The 15,460-nt window shown below is 49.7% G+C and overlaps 7 protein-coding genes across 7 annotated transcripts; 4 read left to right on the top strand and 3 right to left on the bottom strand.

Moving 5' to 3' along the window:
* Nucleotides 1-83: 83 nt before the first annotated feature.
* Nucleotides 84-476, bottom strand: LTR84_000101 (uncharacterized protein; the record flags this gene model as incomplete). The annotated part of the gene is made up of 3 exons (XM_064843732.1): nucleotides 84-199; nucleotides 292-421; nucleotides 474-476. 3 exons carry the CDS (start codon nucleotides 474-476, stop codon nucleotides 84-86), a joined length of 249 nt encoding a protein of 82 aa, XP_064711592.1.
* A 1,083-nt stretch (nucleotides 477-1,559) lies between these two features.
* On the top strand, nucleotides 1,560-3,805 carry LTR84_000100 (uncharacterized protein; the record flags this gene model as incomplete). Its single annotated transcript, XM_064843731.1, has 3 exons — nucleotides 1,560-1,872; nucleotides 1,921-2,225; nucleotides 2,285-3,805. 3 exons carry the CDS (start codon nucleotides 1,560-1,562, stop codon nucleotides 3,803-3,805), a joined length of 2,139 nt encoding a protein of 712 aa, XP_064711591.1.
* Nucleotides 3,806-4,879: 1,074 nt separating this feature from the next.
* LTR84_000099 (uncharacterized protein) lies at nucleotides 4,880-6,321 on the top strand (the record flags this gene model as incomplete). The annotated part of the gene is made up of 2 exons (XM_064843730.1): nucleotides 4,880-5,337; nucleotides 5,421-6,321. The coding sequence occupies 2 exons, from the start codon at nucleotides 4,880-4,882 to the stop codon at nucleotides 6,319-6,321; spliced, it is 1,359 nt and encodes a 452-aa protein (XP_064711590.1).
* A 143-nt stretch (nucleotides 6,322-6,464) lies between these two features.
* Nucleotides 6,465-7,964, bottom strand: LTR84_000098 (uncharacterized protein; the record flags this gene model as incomplete). Its single annotated transcript, XM_064843729.1, has 1 exon — nucleotides 6,465-7,964. The coding sequence occupies one exon, from the start codon at nucleotides 7,962-7,964 to the stop codon at nucleotides 6,465-6,467; it is 1,500 nt and encodes a 499-aa protein (XP_064711589.1).
* A 343-nt stretch (nucleotides 7,965-8,307) lies between these two features.
* LTR84_000097 (uncharacterized protein) lies at nucleotides 8,308-9,603 on the bottom strand (the record flags this gene model as incomplete). The annotated part of the gene is made up of 1 exon (XM_064843728.1): nucleotides 8,308-9,603. One exon carries the CDS (start codon nucleotides 9,601-9,603, stop codon nucleotides 8,308-8,310), a length of 1,296 nt encoding a protein of 431 aa, XP_064711588.1.
* Nucleotides 9,604-10,806: 1,203 nt separating this feature from the next.
* Nucleotides 10,807-12,363, top strand: LTR84_000096 (uncharacterized protein; the record flags this gene model as incomplete). The annotated part of the gene is made up of 3 exons (XM_064843727.1): nucleotides 10,807-10,905; nucleotides 10,957-11,185; nucleotides 11,234-12,363. 3 exons carry the CDS (start codon nucleotides 10,807-10,809, stop codon nucleotides 12,361-12,363), a joined length of 1,458 nt encoding a protein of 485 aa, XP_064711587.1.
* A 946-nt stretch (nucleotides 12,364-13,309) lies between these two features.
* Nucleotides 13,310-15,151, top strand: LTR84_000095 (uncharacterized protein; the record flags this gene model as incomplete). Its single annotated transcript, XM_064843726.1, has 1 exon — nucleotides 13,310-15,151. The coding sequence occupies one exon, from the start codon at nucleotides 13,310-13,312 to the stop codon at nucleotides 15,149-15,151; it is 1,842 nt and encodes a 613-aa protein (XP_064711586.1).
* Nucleotides 15,152-15,460: the final 309 nt, after the last annotated feature.

The raw sequence follows: 15,460 nt of genomic DNA, 5'->3' as shown, positions 1-15,460 counted from the left end.
AAGATGAAGACAGTTCGCTTTTCCACCCCAAATTTGGACCCTTTTCCTCCATTTACGTTGAAAATTGACAAGTCCATCAATACTTATCTCGAGACCAATCCAATCTTGGCCAAGAGATTCAAGAAGAAGTTCCACACAGCTGGAATGAACTTGAGTTGCTCAATAAAGAGTGGTGCAATGACAACGAAGATAAGAAGGCCTATCTCGGGGCGTTAGTCCTTCTTGCCGAGAGAAAATTAGAGTCATCATGAAGAGTGATGATTTTGACAGGTTGTCTGGGATTAAACGTACCGACAGCTACCAGGCTGACGGGGGATTTGCGAGCATCTTTCTTTTTGTACGCGGTTTCGGGCTTGCCCATGCGCTTTTCAACTCCACGGGCATGCTTTTCGTTCGCGCGCCGCTGGGCTGGTGTTTGTGGCTGCAGGTATGTGAGTGATTCTTCCAGACTAGGCTTGAAGGCTTCCACAAACCATTTTATGTGATGAAGAAGTGATCTTGCGGGCTTTGCAAGGTCGCGTTGATGGTCTCTCAAAAAAGCTCTCTGCTAATGTGATGATCGATTTTCCGCTGCTTTCCGCGTGAAAGACTGTTCGAGAGGACTTTATTTATGTAGACAGATGGGTTTGGCAAGTCTTATTGTTGGCAATGAGTCAGGTCGTCACTTTCCTGTCACTGTCTAATTACAGAATTGGACACATGTTCTTAGGGCTTAGGCATGTTGACGCCCCCTTTTTGCCCTGGGCTGGATCATCGGCCCCAAAGGCGACGTCTCCGAAACACGAGAAGTGCCACGTGATCTTTCGGCGACAAGCACGTGACGAGAACCTCAGCTCTCCTATCAATGAAGCCTCGGCTACCGATAAGCTTCTGGTGGCGCTGATCGATACGTATGGTGTCGTCTAACTATGATGGGAGATGCGGAATCACGATTTCCATCACGATTGAGTGGACTCTGCTTATGCATGTTCTACCTGTGTATGTACAGGAATTGGGACTCATCGCATCATTACCTTCTAGTCTAAGGCAGGTGAACTTGAGTCAGCAGTATCTAAAACAGCCTGTGAGCTCGCAAACCTGCTCCCATCTCACAGGTGGTAAGTACCTCAGTCGCGAAAGAGGAGATGCCTAAAATTCCGTCATATCTTTCTCCAATGACGCTGTCCAAGAGATCATACGTTCTGTTTCTTCATAAAGCTGCAGTGTGTCAACGTTTTTCGAGCAGGGCCCCCCTCCAGGGTTGTGGTTACACTCGTGCCTGGGAATTCCTTGGGAGCTTGCCACGAGGTCGAATCACAGATGGTTCTATGGAGGTTAGTATCTTGGCATGTACTCTTTACCATACTGCAACAGGCAGGCGAGCACCGAGATGAACCTTGCCCGCATAGATCGACGCACGGTGATTGATGAGCCTGTTTGTGAAGATGTCCAAGTTGTGAAGCTCTTCCGGAAGATGAGGAAGCCAGTATACGCAGATGAGTATTTGAGCAATGGAGGGGTCAAGGGGTGGTTCCCTCGAGCTTCGTCTACCCTGAACTTTTGCTGCTTGCATTTGCACCATGAAGTCTCTCTGTGCATGTGGTTTGGTATTGCTTCAAGCATCCGCGGTGCTTGGATGCGCCAAAGATATTTCTGAGCACGCAATCTTCGATCCTCATGTGGCTCTAGCAAAGCGACAGGAAACTCAGTTTCCTCCAGTTCTGGACAAGAACGAGGCAATATTGGTCAATTCATTTGACAACACGACCTTGGAAGAATGGAGCTACTATTATGCCCATAGCTATCATTTAGCTGGCACTAACCAGTCTCTGGCTCAATGGACCGCTGATCGTTGGACCGAGTTTGGATTCACCTCCGGGCTTATAACCTATTGTGTGTTACTCATGGTCTCAGTTCAAACTCTCTTCTAACTCGATGTAGACGTGTACTTGAATTACCCAGTGTCACATTCTTTGTCCTTGTCATACCCGAACGGATCAACGTGGGAAGCAACGTTGAAGGAAGACGCTCTGCCAGAAGACGATGTCACGAACTGGCCAAACAGTGTTCCCACTTTCCATGGCTACTCTGCCACTGGAGATGCCGAGGCCGAATACGTGTATGTCGGCCGCGGGCAAAAGGTTGACTTCGAAAGGCTTGATGCGCTAGGTATATCTGTTGAAGGCAAGATCGCTCTAGCACGTTATGGCGGGCCTTTCCGGGGCTTGAAAGTCAAGAATGCTCAGGTACTACCCAAGAACGAAAACAATTTTGATTTAGACATCTAATGACTTTATCTCCACAGGAGCGAGGTGCTATTGGTGTGGTTATATTCACTGACACGGCGGATGATGGAAATGTCACTGAAGCCAATGGCTATGCCGCGTATCCTCATGGCCCAGCTCGAAATCCATCCTCAGTACAGCGTGGCAGCGTACAGTTTTTATCTACGTATCCTGGAGATCCAACAACACCAGGTTATGCTTCGCACGAAGGAGTTCCCAGGGCTGACATCTCGCCCGTCACTCCGCAGATTCCATCCCTGCCCATTTCCTATCGAGAGGCGCAGCCACTGTTATGGGCTCTTGATAACTATGGACCGAGTGGGGCAGAGGTCAACAGAACCAACTGGGTAGGAAAGCTCAATGCTACCTACTCAACGGGCCCCGCACCAGGAACCACAATCTCACTGTCTAATGTGATGGAGGGCAAAATCACGCCTATATGGGACGTCATCGGAGTCATCAATGGAACAAGTCAAGATGAGGTGATCATTGTTGGCAACCACAGAGATGCCTGGATCATTGGTGGAGCTGCTGATCCAAATTCCGGTTCTGCTGTCCTAGTGGAGCTCGCGAAAGCCTTTGGTCGCCTTCAGAAGACTGGATGGCAGCCAAAGCGCACAATCATCCTAGCATCCTGGGATGCGGAAGAATATGGCTTGCTCGGGTCCACCGAATGGGTTGAGGATAACCTTCCATGGCTGAAGGGTGCTGCCATCGCCAATTTGAACGTCGATGTCGCTACCTCTGGACCTGATCCCGATTTTTCAGCCACGCCAGATCTTCACAAGATTGCTGAGGAGACAATGAAGAAGATAGTATATCCATACCGTGGCTACAATAACCTGACTTTGTATGACGTCTGGTTTGGTTTGACCAAAGGCGAATGGGGTGTACTTGGGTCGGGCTCCGATTATACAACTTTTCTACACAACGGGATCTCAGCGATTGATATTGGCTCCGGAGGCTCTGGCGAGGATCCCGTCTATCACTACCACAGTAATTACGACACATTTCATTGGATGACGACCCTTGGAGATCCAGAATATACGCAACATAAAGTCATTGGGCAATTTGTGGCAGTTCTTCTTTACCACTTGGCAACCGACGAAGTCTTGCCTCTGGATGTTGAGAACTACGGTGTACAGTTGACAGAGTACTACGAGAAGCTAGTCGCAACTCTGGAGACCGAGAACGCCACGAGTGTTGATACTGCCCGACTAGAGGAAGCGATCGCCACCTTCAACGCATCAGCCGCCGCAATAACCTCAGCGATCTCTGCTACATCAACAGAGAAAGAACAAGCAGCACTAAACACTAAGCTCAAGCTCTTCAGCCGTGGCTTTGTCTCGTCAGGTGGTCTGCCCAACCGAGGGTTCTACAAGCACGTCGTTTTCGCCCCTGGGCTGGATACCGGATACGCTCCAGTTCTTTTCCCAGGCATCTGGGAAGCAATTACTGAGTATTCCAACGAGACCCTAGCGCAGGAATGGGTTGAAAAGACGGCTGCGGCGATTGAGGTTGCTGCCGGCCTATTGGATTAGTGTGGAAGATAAGAGACTGATTACGCCGTCCCTGATTTGATCGGCGGGGACGCTGATAGCGATGAGGAACCTTAAGTCGACGATAGGACACAGCTATGAAATGTTTCAACATAATCTACTTAACATCCAGATGGACAGTCTACACGGGATATTCACAAAAATGAAGAGAGAAGGGCAGTGACTGGATCCCTCTGGATTAACATCGCTGAAATGAAAGACCTCGCGTCTCGAAACTACTTTAACGCCTACATGGAGCCGCAGGTGTCCTGCACATCCAGTGTTCTCCCGACATAGCCTCCGACGAGTAGCTGTAGTTGTGTCAATATATTCTTCTCATCGACTAGAAGGCTTGAACACTAAGAGAAGTCCTCTCAACGGAGCCCTCTGACGTAGTTATTATCCCCGGAATGGGCCCGGCGCCCCCGCAGTATAGTTCGTTCATGAACCCCACTCTTCGAAATCAAAGTGCTCCTTCCTCTACAAGTCCATCGGTCAAATGCCGTCAGAACCGAACTTGAACTCCGAGTTAATTACCTAAGTACACACTTTCCCTCCCATTCTCGCCCGTCTTGCGACATGGCAGCATGCGATATCGGGTGAATAATGGTTGGAGTGGGCGGGAGATAGCTTATCCACGTAATATTTAGGAGTCACATCCGAGCAGCGATGAATGAATGCGCCACATTACCTATCCCGCGACTGTCCCTACGTTACTATCGAATAGCACAATCAGAAGTACAGTCGTCATTCCGATTCCTCAGTCAGAGGTCCGGTCCCTGAACCTTTCTGGTGATAGCCACCTGGCGTCGTTGCAGATATCAAGCATTTGCCAATGCTGCAAGGCTGAAAAGCTTGACTCTTCTTCCGGGCTGCTAAATCCTGCATTGGACCAGAAATTGCACTTCATATCGTGTCGTGTAGTTGCAGACATTTCCTACTGAAATCTCACTCATATACCGTCATTAATCTCCAAAGCCATCGCTCAAACAGTTTGACCAGGAAATCGGAGTGCCTATCAATCCTCGTTCACCAGTATATACGAGACAAGAATATCAACCATAGTACATCTCCACAATGGCAACTCAACAGTTAGCATCATGGGCAACGTCATTGAAGTACTCCTCTCTCCCAGAAACGGCCACTACAGCAGCATCCCGCAGCTTCTACAACTGGTTGGGCTGTGCGCTAGGAGGATCACGACATAAAACCACAACGAGAGCGTTCCAAGCACTCAGGCCATTTTTTGGACCCGCGACTTCTACCGTCCTCGGGCATGAGAGCAAGGCAAAAGCAGATGCATCCCATGCTGCTTTGATCAATGGTATCGCCTCGCATGTCCATGACTATGACGACACGCATTTGGAGACAATTATCCATCCGACAGGACCCGTGGCGAGTGCCCTGCTCGCGCAGGCCGAGGCGCTTGATCGAGATGTTGGTGGAGAGGAATTCATCCTCGCACTGATCGTTGGCATCGAGGCGGAATGTAAAGTTGGACTGGCAGTCTGGCCGAAGCATTATGATATTGGCTGGTGAGTAATAACCATAACTGACATTTCCTCTGTTCAAAGTCTACAACCAAACATACTGGCGATAAAAACTAACCTTTTTCCAGGCATATCACAAGCACGACCGGATCAATCGGGGCGGCTGTTGCTGTTGGCAAACTCATGGACCTGACATCTGAGCAGATGGCACACGCCATCGGCATCGCAGCTACACAAGTGACGGGGCTACGGGAAATGTTTGGCTCCGACACAAAGTCATTCCATGTCGGACGTTCAGCGCAGAATGGACTCATGGCAGCCGTTCTCGCCTCAAACGGTTACACCAGTTCCCTACAGGCTCTCGAAGCCAAACGAGGCTGGGCCAATGTCGTAAGCGTATCCAACGACCTCGATGCGCAGATAGCCTCACTCGGGAAAGTCTGGGAGACCGAGAAGAATTCCTTCAAGCCGTTCCCGTGCGGCATTGTCGTCCATCCCATCATCGACGGGTGTATTCAACTCCACCGCGAACTAAAGGCAAAGGATCTATCGACAGCGAGATTGAAAAGCGCACACGCTAGAGTCCATCCCTTGGTATTGGAGTTGACGGGCAAGAAGACACCAAAGGACGGTCTCCAAGCAAAATTCAGCGTCTATCACGGCGGAGCCGTAGGTCTGGTGCTGGGCAAAGCAGGACCAGCGGAATACGAGGACCGTGTGGTCACCAGTGAAGAAATCATTACCGTTCGGGATAAGATCACTGCCACGGCGGATGAGACGCTGGGTGCTGATGAGGCTGAGATCGTGCTGGAGTTTGAGGGTGGTGCGGAATTGAAGAAGCATGTCTCACATGCTGTGGGCAGTCTGGAGGTGCCGATGACAGACACGCAATTGCAGGAGAAATTCGTGGATCAGGTTGCTTTGGTCCTTGGTGGCAATGGTGCTAAGCAGGCGAGCAGTGTTGTGGAGAGTTTGAAGGGTGTGGCGTCTATACGCGACCTGGTGGCTAGGATTCTCGGTTCTCCTTGAAGATTTGAAGTGCGGAAATAGGTTCGTATATCATGATATGTTCGCTTATAGGGAGCAGATAAATGGAGAGTGGATGAACTAGCTGCGCAGACCGGGCAGCGTCCAAGGCGGCGAGATATTGTATCAAGTTTTATCCAAATGATTTACCATCCACTGACTTCATCCTCGCCCTCAAGTGTTTTCTCTTGCAATTCCCTTGCCACAGAATCAACTGCTTGCCAGACCCGCAACAAATTCCTACCGACAATCTTTGCAGCATCTTGGTCAGAAACACCATTCTTCAAGAGCTCAGCCACCAGGTTCGGATACTTATCCACCCCCTCGAGCCCTCGTGGAGTGAGATCACCCATGCCGTCAAAGTCACTCCCAAGTCCAACATAGTCGTAGCCGATCTTCTCGCCCACATAAATGATATGCCGTGCAACTTGATGGACAGTGTTGTTCTTGTCGTAAAACTCAGGTAGCACGCTCGAATTCGGTGGTGGGAGACAAGAGATGAACCCAGGGCTGAAATTGATCATGACCAAGCTTTTAGTCTGTTTCACGAGCTCGAGAATGTCATCCTCGACGTTCCTTGGGTGCGGACATATTGCGAAGGCTGAGGAGTGTGAGAAGATCACGGGCGCTGAAGATGTTCCGTTGCTCAGCACGGATTTCTGCGTCCAGTAAGACGTGTGCGAGATATCGATAAGGAGGCCTAGCCTGTTCATCTCGCGAATGACATCCCGACCAGCGGGCGTTAGGCCGCCTCTATGGTACCCTGCAACTGTGGTTTTCCCACGGGAACTGACCAATGCAGCATCCGCAAAGGCATTATGACAATTCCAGGTCAAAGTCGCAGCACGGACTCCAAGGGCGTGGTACAAACGGAGAGTGGATAGAGGTGCGGATTGAGGAATCTGGTGAAGACCTTCGATGCTTATGGGTGAAATCAACGCTTTTGTAGCATGGAAATTGGTCAGTGCGGATGATAGAGGGGTTGTAGCAAACGTAAAGTGCGAGGGATATTGGTTTTGAATACGGCGTATCAGATCGATCTGCGAGAGTGTGTGAAACACCTCTGTCGCATATGTTTCATCGGAGAAGTCATCGCTGGCATCCTCTGGACAGACAACAAATGCACTCCAGAATGCACCGCCGACCTTACCCTTCTTCAGGCGGGGGAGATCAACGTCCGCCTCTAAGCCGCCTTTGGCGAATTTATGCTGGAAGTCTCCATGCAGTTTGTTCTTGTAGACCGCCCTAACGAAGATGGCTAGGTCATTATGTCCATCGATCAGAGGCGTACCATCAAGGATAGCCGAAACTCGCTCATCTATAGTTGACGGATTTCTCGGTAAAGGGATGGGCTTATCATCCTCGGCCTCGGGGCTTAAGACCAGGACAATAAAGGCGAAGAGTACCACAATGGCGAAGATTGAGCCGAGCGTGCTGAGTGCGGATTTGGCAGATGAGAATGATTGACTGTCGTCTTCATTGTCCTGATCCTCCTCTTCATCTAAGTCCTGCTCATGCTGGACAAAGCCCCATGGTTCCGAGGAGGTTGAGTCGGCGACTATCTCCTTCCCAGTTGAATAACCATAGCCACGAATTTCTGGGGCTGGAGGATTGGAGGGGAGGAGAGGATCCAATTCTGATGGCATTGTGTAGACCAGCTTCACACCGGCTCCCTATTAGATATTATTTGAGGAATAGCATAATGATGTCGGACAATGGCTCTGGTATCACTCTGCGCATGGATGATTAAACAACTGCCTCCGCTGATGATGCAACTGCTCGTATCTCGTATAGCTATCGATAAGGCCCTAGGGTCATCTCGGCTTAAAGTTAATCCAACGACCGACGGGAAAGCGGCGGCGACGTTGAAATTCGAATCTCTTACGGCAGTCAAGCTCTCGACCACATATTCTGTTCATACTGATTAAGCCTTCTGAAGGGTTTGCGCTGTCTCTCACGTTCTGACGCCCTCTTGCATCATCATCATCATCATCGCAAACTTGCCAGATCCCATAACCTGTAGTCATATATTGGCGTCATCCAGTCGTCTTCCAGAAGACCATAAGTCTCAACTTCGTTGTCCTTTGGTTTCCGAGGATTGAGAGCCCAATACGCTACATCAGCGTCTGTGGCACGAAGATATCTCATCAAATTCCTCCAATAATGAAAGTCTCTCTCAGCAGGGTACCTAGGACTTCCGACTTCACCTACCCAGACAGGCGCGGTATTGTTTTTAAGTAAGTATTCCCAATTGCGGCCCATGTCTTCTGCGAAAGAATCGTATTTGCGGTACCAATATGGGTCGAGAGAACCCCATCCAGACCAACCATAAACGTGTGCTGAGTATACCAACTTATTCTCATGATGGAGTTGGACGGGACGTTTCCCTGCCCCGGAAATGTCATTCGCAGAGGATACGCCCTCGACCACCATCAACCACTCTGGCTGGAGATGGTGTAGTCGTTCCGCAGCATTTTCGGCGGCGGCAGCCCATGAGTTCCACAAGCGTGCGCCCAGTAGACCCCGAACTTCATTCCGAAGATCCACGCCAACAACAAGTGGGTTCAATACATGTGGCGCCATGACGGTAACGAGATTCTCCACCCAGTCTTCTTCCGTTTGATGCACAGGGCAAAATGGAATTCCTTGATTTGACCAGGATGCATCGCAAGGCAAAGCATCGCAACACCACCGGGCTTGAGTAATGTGGTTGTTTACGATTACTGCAAGTCCAACATCTGTCAGAGCGTTGACCACTTCGGTGAATATGTGCAACGCCGATCTGCCAACAAGATCTCTGTTGGCTGCCAGGTATTTCCCTTCGATACGGGGATTTTCTTTCACCATTTCATCCGCGTAAGGCAACCGAACACTGTTGAACCCCAGACTACGGATTGTTCTCGCGATTTGGCGTCGGTGACGCACATCCAGGCCGCCGGGTACCATAAAGATATCGCTTGCTCCATACCAATTGACCGAACTGAGCTTGCATCGGAAACCAGTATCGTCGACAATATCTCGACCGTTCGTGCGAAGGGGTGGCACGCAGAGCCGGGCACTCAGATTAGCATGCTTCTTGAGCTGATGTTCGATTCTGGATGTTGATGGGTACCCCGAAATGCTCGCAGTCTCTGAACCCCTGCACCAAAGGATAAGGAAGATGACGGCCACCCCGGAGCACCAAAGTATGAAGAGGATCGATGGGACCACCGCAATTTTCCAAAGAGCTGCACTCAGCCTGCGAACGGTGTATCTGACCCTCCTTGTTAGTGTGACGTCTCTCATTTTGATAAAAACACCACATCAATACCTACAACTCTAGACATGCTAACCCAGGATTTGTGCGGAAAAGACATTTGTGAATAACTGGTAGGACCGTCAGCCGGAAGACTCGGATGGTTTCCAAGCCGTTTCACGAAGGCCATTGGCTTGTCAAATCCATGGCGAAAAAAGATATAAATCGATCCTTCCACGGTACATTCAGAAGTACTCTTTGGTTTCTATATGTCCCTATCCGTTGCCTGCTGGACCGCAGTCTGCGCATGGCTGAGTTGGGATCAAACAAGATCCTGCGACAGCGTCCACACTGAATCAACATGTAACTTCTTTAGGGTATTGACTACTTTCGGTGGCTCATTATTCGACGGCAAATGATAGGGGGCACCCTCCCAATCCTGAGCATTTGATTGGTTGGTCAGAAAAGACACCAACAATTTTCAGAGAGGTAAGTCTTGCTTGCAAGCTAATTGCAGACCATTATGCCCACGAGCTGGGTCCTGTGGTGAATTGTGGTCAATGAAATGGGGAAGTGAGCCCAAAGTTCGGTTCCATGTGCCACAATAGTTCCTTCAGCATGCGGAAGGAATGCCAAGAGGGCCAATGTCTGATTAAGTACGCAGCACGATCCTCCTGAATTGGAGAGGAGTTCCGTTGCCCAAGATGTCAAATATGGACCATTATGGGTCGAAAGGAGATGTACAATAACTCTGTATGCGAAGTTGATAATGCAGACTACTCGCTCTGTTCTGCCGGGATCTCTGTCGATCCTGTTGTCATCTGCACCCCAAACATTTCTTCGGCGCGCATCATTCAAATACACCCAACCTACTTGAGCAGGACTCAGACAATATGAAAGTGAGCAACTGGTTTTCTCGCTGTATTCCTGGCTTCTCAACAATATCTCTGCTCATTTTGCTGGAGGTGTCGTTGAAAATAGTCGAAACAGAATGGATTCGTTACTTCTACCCGGCCTTCCTTCTACACCAAAATGCTTCTTTTCTTGCGCAAGCATTGTTCGTTTCTTACTCACTATTCCTCCACCTCCTCGCACTCATCTTCCCTTTGCGGTTATGCGCCGCTGTATACTTCGCAACGAAGCAGATCGAAGAAACCCATTCATATCATAAAGGGAGCATTCTGGAAGATGTACCTGGTCCATCGACGAGACTTGAGCCTGTCGGAGCAGCAGGGGAGTCTCCAAGGGTGACCATGGCCATTATCGTGCCAAGTTATAAAGAGGAAATTGACATACTTGAGACAACGTTGCGGGTACTCGCGAGCCATCGTCATGCAAAGGCTTGCTATGATGTAGGGATATTTCCAAACCTGAACTCACACAATTGCTGATTGACGTTGCAGGTTTTCCTAGCTATGGAAGCAAGAGATCCAAATGGTGTTGCGGTGGCAACGAGCCTCATTGATCTCTTCAAGCACAAGTTTCGGGATCTTCAATTCACCTTACATCCTAACGGCATTGAAGGAGAAGCCCCTGGAAAGAGTAGCAATGTCAGCTGGGCTGCCAAAGCAGTGGAGAAGAAATATGTCAATCAGCCTGATTGGACTGATGTACTCATCACGGTGATGGATAGTGAGTGTTGCAGTCTCTCAATTCACAATGTTGGCTAACGAAACTCAGGCGACACTCACCTTTTAAGTCAATACTTTGAACTCATCTTCCAAAACCATCTGCGCACGCGAGGTGAGATTGGGCTTTCAGACGTCACATTTTATATGCCGCCCATTGTCTTCGATCGCAACGCCAGCCGTGTACCTCGACTCGTTCGCATGGCAGATCTCATGTGGTGCGGAGCAGGACTGTCGTGCTTCAATGGAAGAGCCCGCCGTGACGCAGTAGCGATCCCTACCGCGGTATATACCATCTCGCTTTCCCTTGCCTGCCTTGTAGGTGGTTGGGACACTGGTTCCGAGGCCATTGGTGAAGACCTGCATATGCTGCTGAAATGCTATTTCGCGACGGGCGGACATTTACGCACCATCAGCATTCCAAGTCCAGCGAGTCAGTGTAATGTCAGCACAGGAAAGTCTGGAATACGTGGTTGGGCAGCCAACCATCAAGCAAGATACTCACAAGGATTGAGACATATGTGGGGGTCACTTGATACAGGCTTCGCTGTGCGACAATGGTTTCAGCTCTCACAACGACGAGACTCTGGGAGCAAGAGTCCTTTTGGACGGGAGTCATCATTGCCTTCGCATGTCCTGCTCCGGTTGAAGCTCGGACAGCATTCGGTCCACCAAGGCGAAGTCAAGAGATACACGTGGAGGAATGCGGTGGTCTTCACCCGGCTCTTTGAGGCGCACTTCCTACCAAACCATCTGTTCCTTGTCCTGCTCGCTTCCGCCCTCTACAGCTCGTTGATCCACCCGGACAACCAATGGCAGATCTTGTCATATGCGCTCGACATGACTTCCTACATGCGAGCAGCAGGATTCGCGTTGATGACGATCTACTTTGTTATCTTCTATGAGAAATACCACCAGGTCTGCATAAGTGCGCGAGAGCACGAGATGAGAAGAGCGGGGTTATATGAAGAGATGGAAGATGATTTCTCTCACCGGAAAAGATGGACACTGACGGCGATTGTTGATTACTTTATATTCCCCATCTCTGGGACGATCTTTGGGAGTATTCCACTCTTCCAGGCCATTGTGTCGCACTTTTGGACCGAGAAATTGGTGTACCTGGTTAGTGCGAAGCCTGTCAAGGCTGATAAGGTGCGGGAACAGTGGAAAGATGGAGTGTAAACATTGAAAGTAGTATAGATATTGCACATCGACATCACAGACCCGGAATTTCATCGGCCCGGGACACGAGACGCGTGACTGCCTCCTTGAGTCATCACGTGAAAAACATAGCAGCTCCTAGTGGGTGATGTGGACAGCAACCTTCAATGCTAGAACACAAGATACGAGATCTAATGGAGAGCGCTACAGGTGATGTCGACCTAGGTAGCTAGTAGGTAGCCCGAGTTTATTACTTGGGTAGATTGTAACTGGTAGGAGGGTGGTTCAAACATACTTGTAGTGCAAGGCGACGCGCAGAACCCCTGAAAAGTAAAGTTTTGACGAGTTGCCAGGCAGATGAGAGATGCTTCGAGAGCTTTTGGAGCTTTTAGCGATATTCCCTTCACGTAGTATGACAGCTTACCGAGCCAGTCTTGTTCAAGTCACCGCCATCGACCGAACCCATTGGATACGGAGACACAAGACGTGTGTAACCTGAAGAAACTGTTACTGGTGAGTCCCCATCTCGTACCAAGTCTCGTTTTTCTTCCCTCCTACAAAACGCGTCTCAGTCTCTGCGTTAACCAGCCTTGGTTACCAAATCACCCCTTGTCCTGCTTTTTTCCCAAACTCGAACCCCGGATCCACTGACGATTCACCACCACGGTCCACCATTCATTTCCATTCCACTTCATGTTCGACTTACCATCTACGATCGACTGACATCCTCCAAGTCATCTCTGCTCTCAGCCCTACTCTATTCATTGTACACATTTGGTCCTCCTCGTTGCTTTCTTCATCATCGCGTTCCATTTAATATTGGTTGCCCAAGATGACCGCTTTCGAATCTTAATCCTCCCTTTCTCCTTCCTCCTCGGCGCTTGCTGTCTTCAAATCTTCTTCGCACCTGCTTCCGCAAGCCTGACCTGACCTCACCTGACTTGCGCTTGCCCAATTCCCATCCACCATGTCCGCTAATTCTGGAAATGGCGGAGTCAGGAACCTACGGGCTATGTTCGAGAACAAAGGCGGTGATCAATCTACATCTCCACCAAGCCGAGGCCGATCCCCCAATCCTTCAGAATTCTCAAACGGTAGCCGACCTGTCAGCAAAGTTAGGGCAAGCTTCGTCGCTGTGGAAAGACCTGGCGAGAACGGCGGTCCTCCTATCCTCGGTCTTAGAAGGGCCAGTGAAGTCAGCAGCCTAGGTGGCATTCAAGAGAACGCAACAATGGACGCCGGTCATCTTGAGAGGTCTTCTTCTGTCAGGACAGATGCAGACATTAGGCATGACGCTCGCCCGCCCTACGGAAGGGCTCAATCTTCTACCAATGGTACCCTGGATGGTGGGCTAGGCAAGATACTCAAGGGCTCTGCCTTTGCCGAAACTCCGTCAAAGGTTCCCAAGACCACTTCAGTCACCTCGAATGCAAAGAATCTGGGTGAAGCTCTGTCTTCCGGAAGACTGCAGAACCCAACTCGAGACTCTCCATCCAAAGAAAACGGAAGCGCAAACGCAGCCACTATGGTCAAGAACATGAAAACTGATGGCAGATCCGGTCCTCCTCCACCAACAACCCTGCAGACCACAAAGTCCACACAGCCCATCAAACCTCCTCCAACCAGACTGGCAACCAAGTCAATTCCTAAATCCCCCGTAATCTCCAAGCCTTCTCCGAAAACTCCAACCTCACCAGTAACCAGTGTCAAAGGAGGGCCTGCAAAAATCAGAGGTGTCATGGAATCAGCCAAGCAAGCTCAACAAGCTAGAGTTGAGTCAAAACCAACTCTGAAGCAAGAGAAAGCTCCCACTGCGCCCAAGCTGGATACAAAGACAAAAGCCAAGTCGACAAGTGAGGTTACAAAGAAGGAAAAAGCCCCAGCATCACCACAAGTAGCGAGATCATCCAAAATTATCAGGGCAAAGTCTCCCACAAGACCATCAAGACTTCCGACTGCTGCAACAGCAAATACCGCTTCATCAGCTGCCAAGGACACACATTTGTCCCCTACCGAGCCTGATTTCCGCAAACCAGTCACAAAGAAGTCTTCGACTTTGTCCATTCGACAACCACGCGCGAGTGTTTCATCCACCACCTCCACATTGGGAAAGAAACCTTCCCGTGCTTCGTTGGTTAACGGACACGATAAGCATGAGCGACCCAAATCTCGAGTCAGCGTACAAGCAAGCAAGCCTGATGAAGGCTTCTTGGCCAGAATGATGCGACCGACTACAAGTAGTGCTCAGAAAACACACGACAAGGTTCAAGTTAATAGCCCTCCGCGTCCAAGAACTTCAACTTCGCATAGACCCAAGGATGTGACAACAAAGAAAGCACCACCGCCACCAAAAACGCAGCTCGCAAAGCCACAGATGGTGACCAATGAGAACGAGGCAGACAAAGCAAGTCACGAAGATGTGTTTTCGCCGGACGAAACCGTGCAACCACCTCAATTAGACGTGGAAGAGATCAAAGAAGGTGATGCACCAGTCGCATCTGAGAGTAAGATCGAAGTGCCGCAAGAGCCCATCGAAAATACTCCTTCTCTGGACCCAAACGAAGGTACAGCTACTGAGAAAATCACCGACGATAAAATCACAGCAGAGGATAAAGAAGAGCTACCCACGCCCACGCCCACGCCCACGCCCATTGAGGAGGAATCGCATGTGGCGGAAGTCAAGGAGGAAGTACCAAACCAAACACCAATTGAGAATATTTCCACTATAGAAGAAATTCAACCCGAGTCACCTATAGAAGGAGTGGAGGACAGACCAGAGCCGGTTCAAGAGAATGCTGTGGCAGTCTAGGCTGGTTCCAATCTTATTGCTCAATTTTGAGCCTTTCATTCCAACCCAGTTTTCCCATGATTTCATCACATCAACAGCGATTTAGCGATTACCCAAACTTCTCATACCATTAACTTAGCAGAACTTTATTCAATCACTAAACATTCATTGGAACCGAGTTTGCTTCCCGAAGTTCGTTTTGTGCGCTTCCGTTTTTGCGAGGTTGAAGTGTGCCAAAACGATCAGGTACAAGGGCTTATTGAGATGCATTCCCGGCCATGGAACAATCAGTCTTGAGGTCCGGGCGTCAACCATGGGCATCTATTGAGG

The sequence above is a fragment of the Exophiala bonariae genome, assembly GCF_035927105.1.
Source record: "Exophiala bonariae strain CCFEE 5792 chromosome Unknown scaffold_1, whole genome shotgun sequence".
Classification (NCBI taxonomy): domain Eukaryota; kingdom Fungi; phylum Ascomycota; class Eurotiomycetes; order Chaetothyriales; family Herpotrichiellaceae; genus Exophiala; species Exophiala bonariae.
Note: the sequence above shows the minus strand (reverse complement) of the source record. Positions and strands in the feature narration are given on the sequence as shown.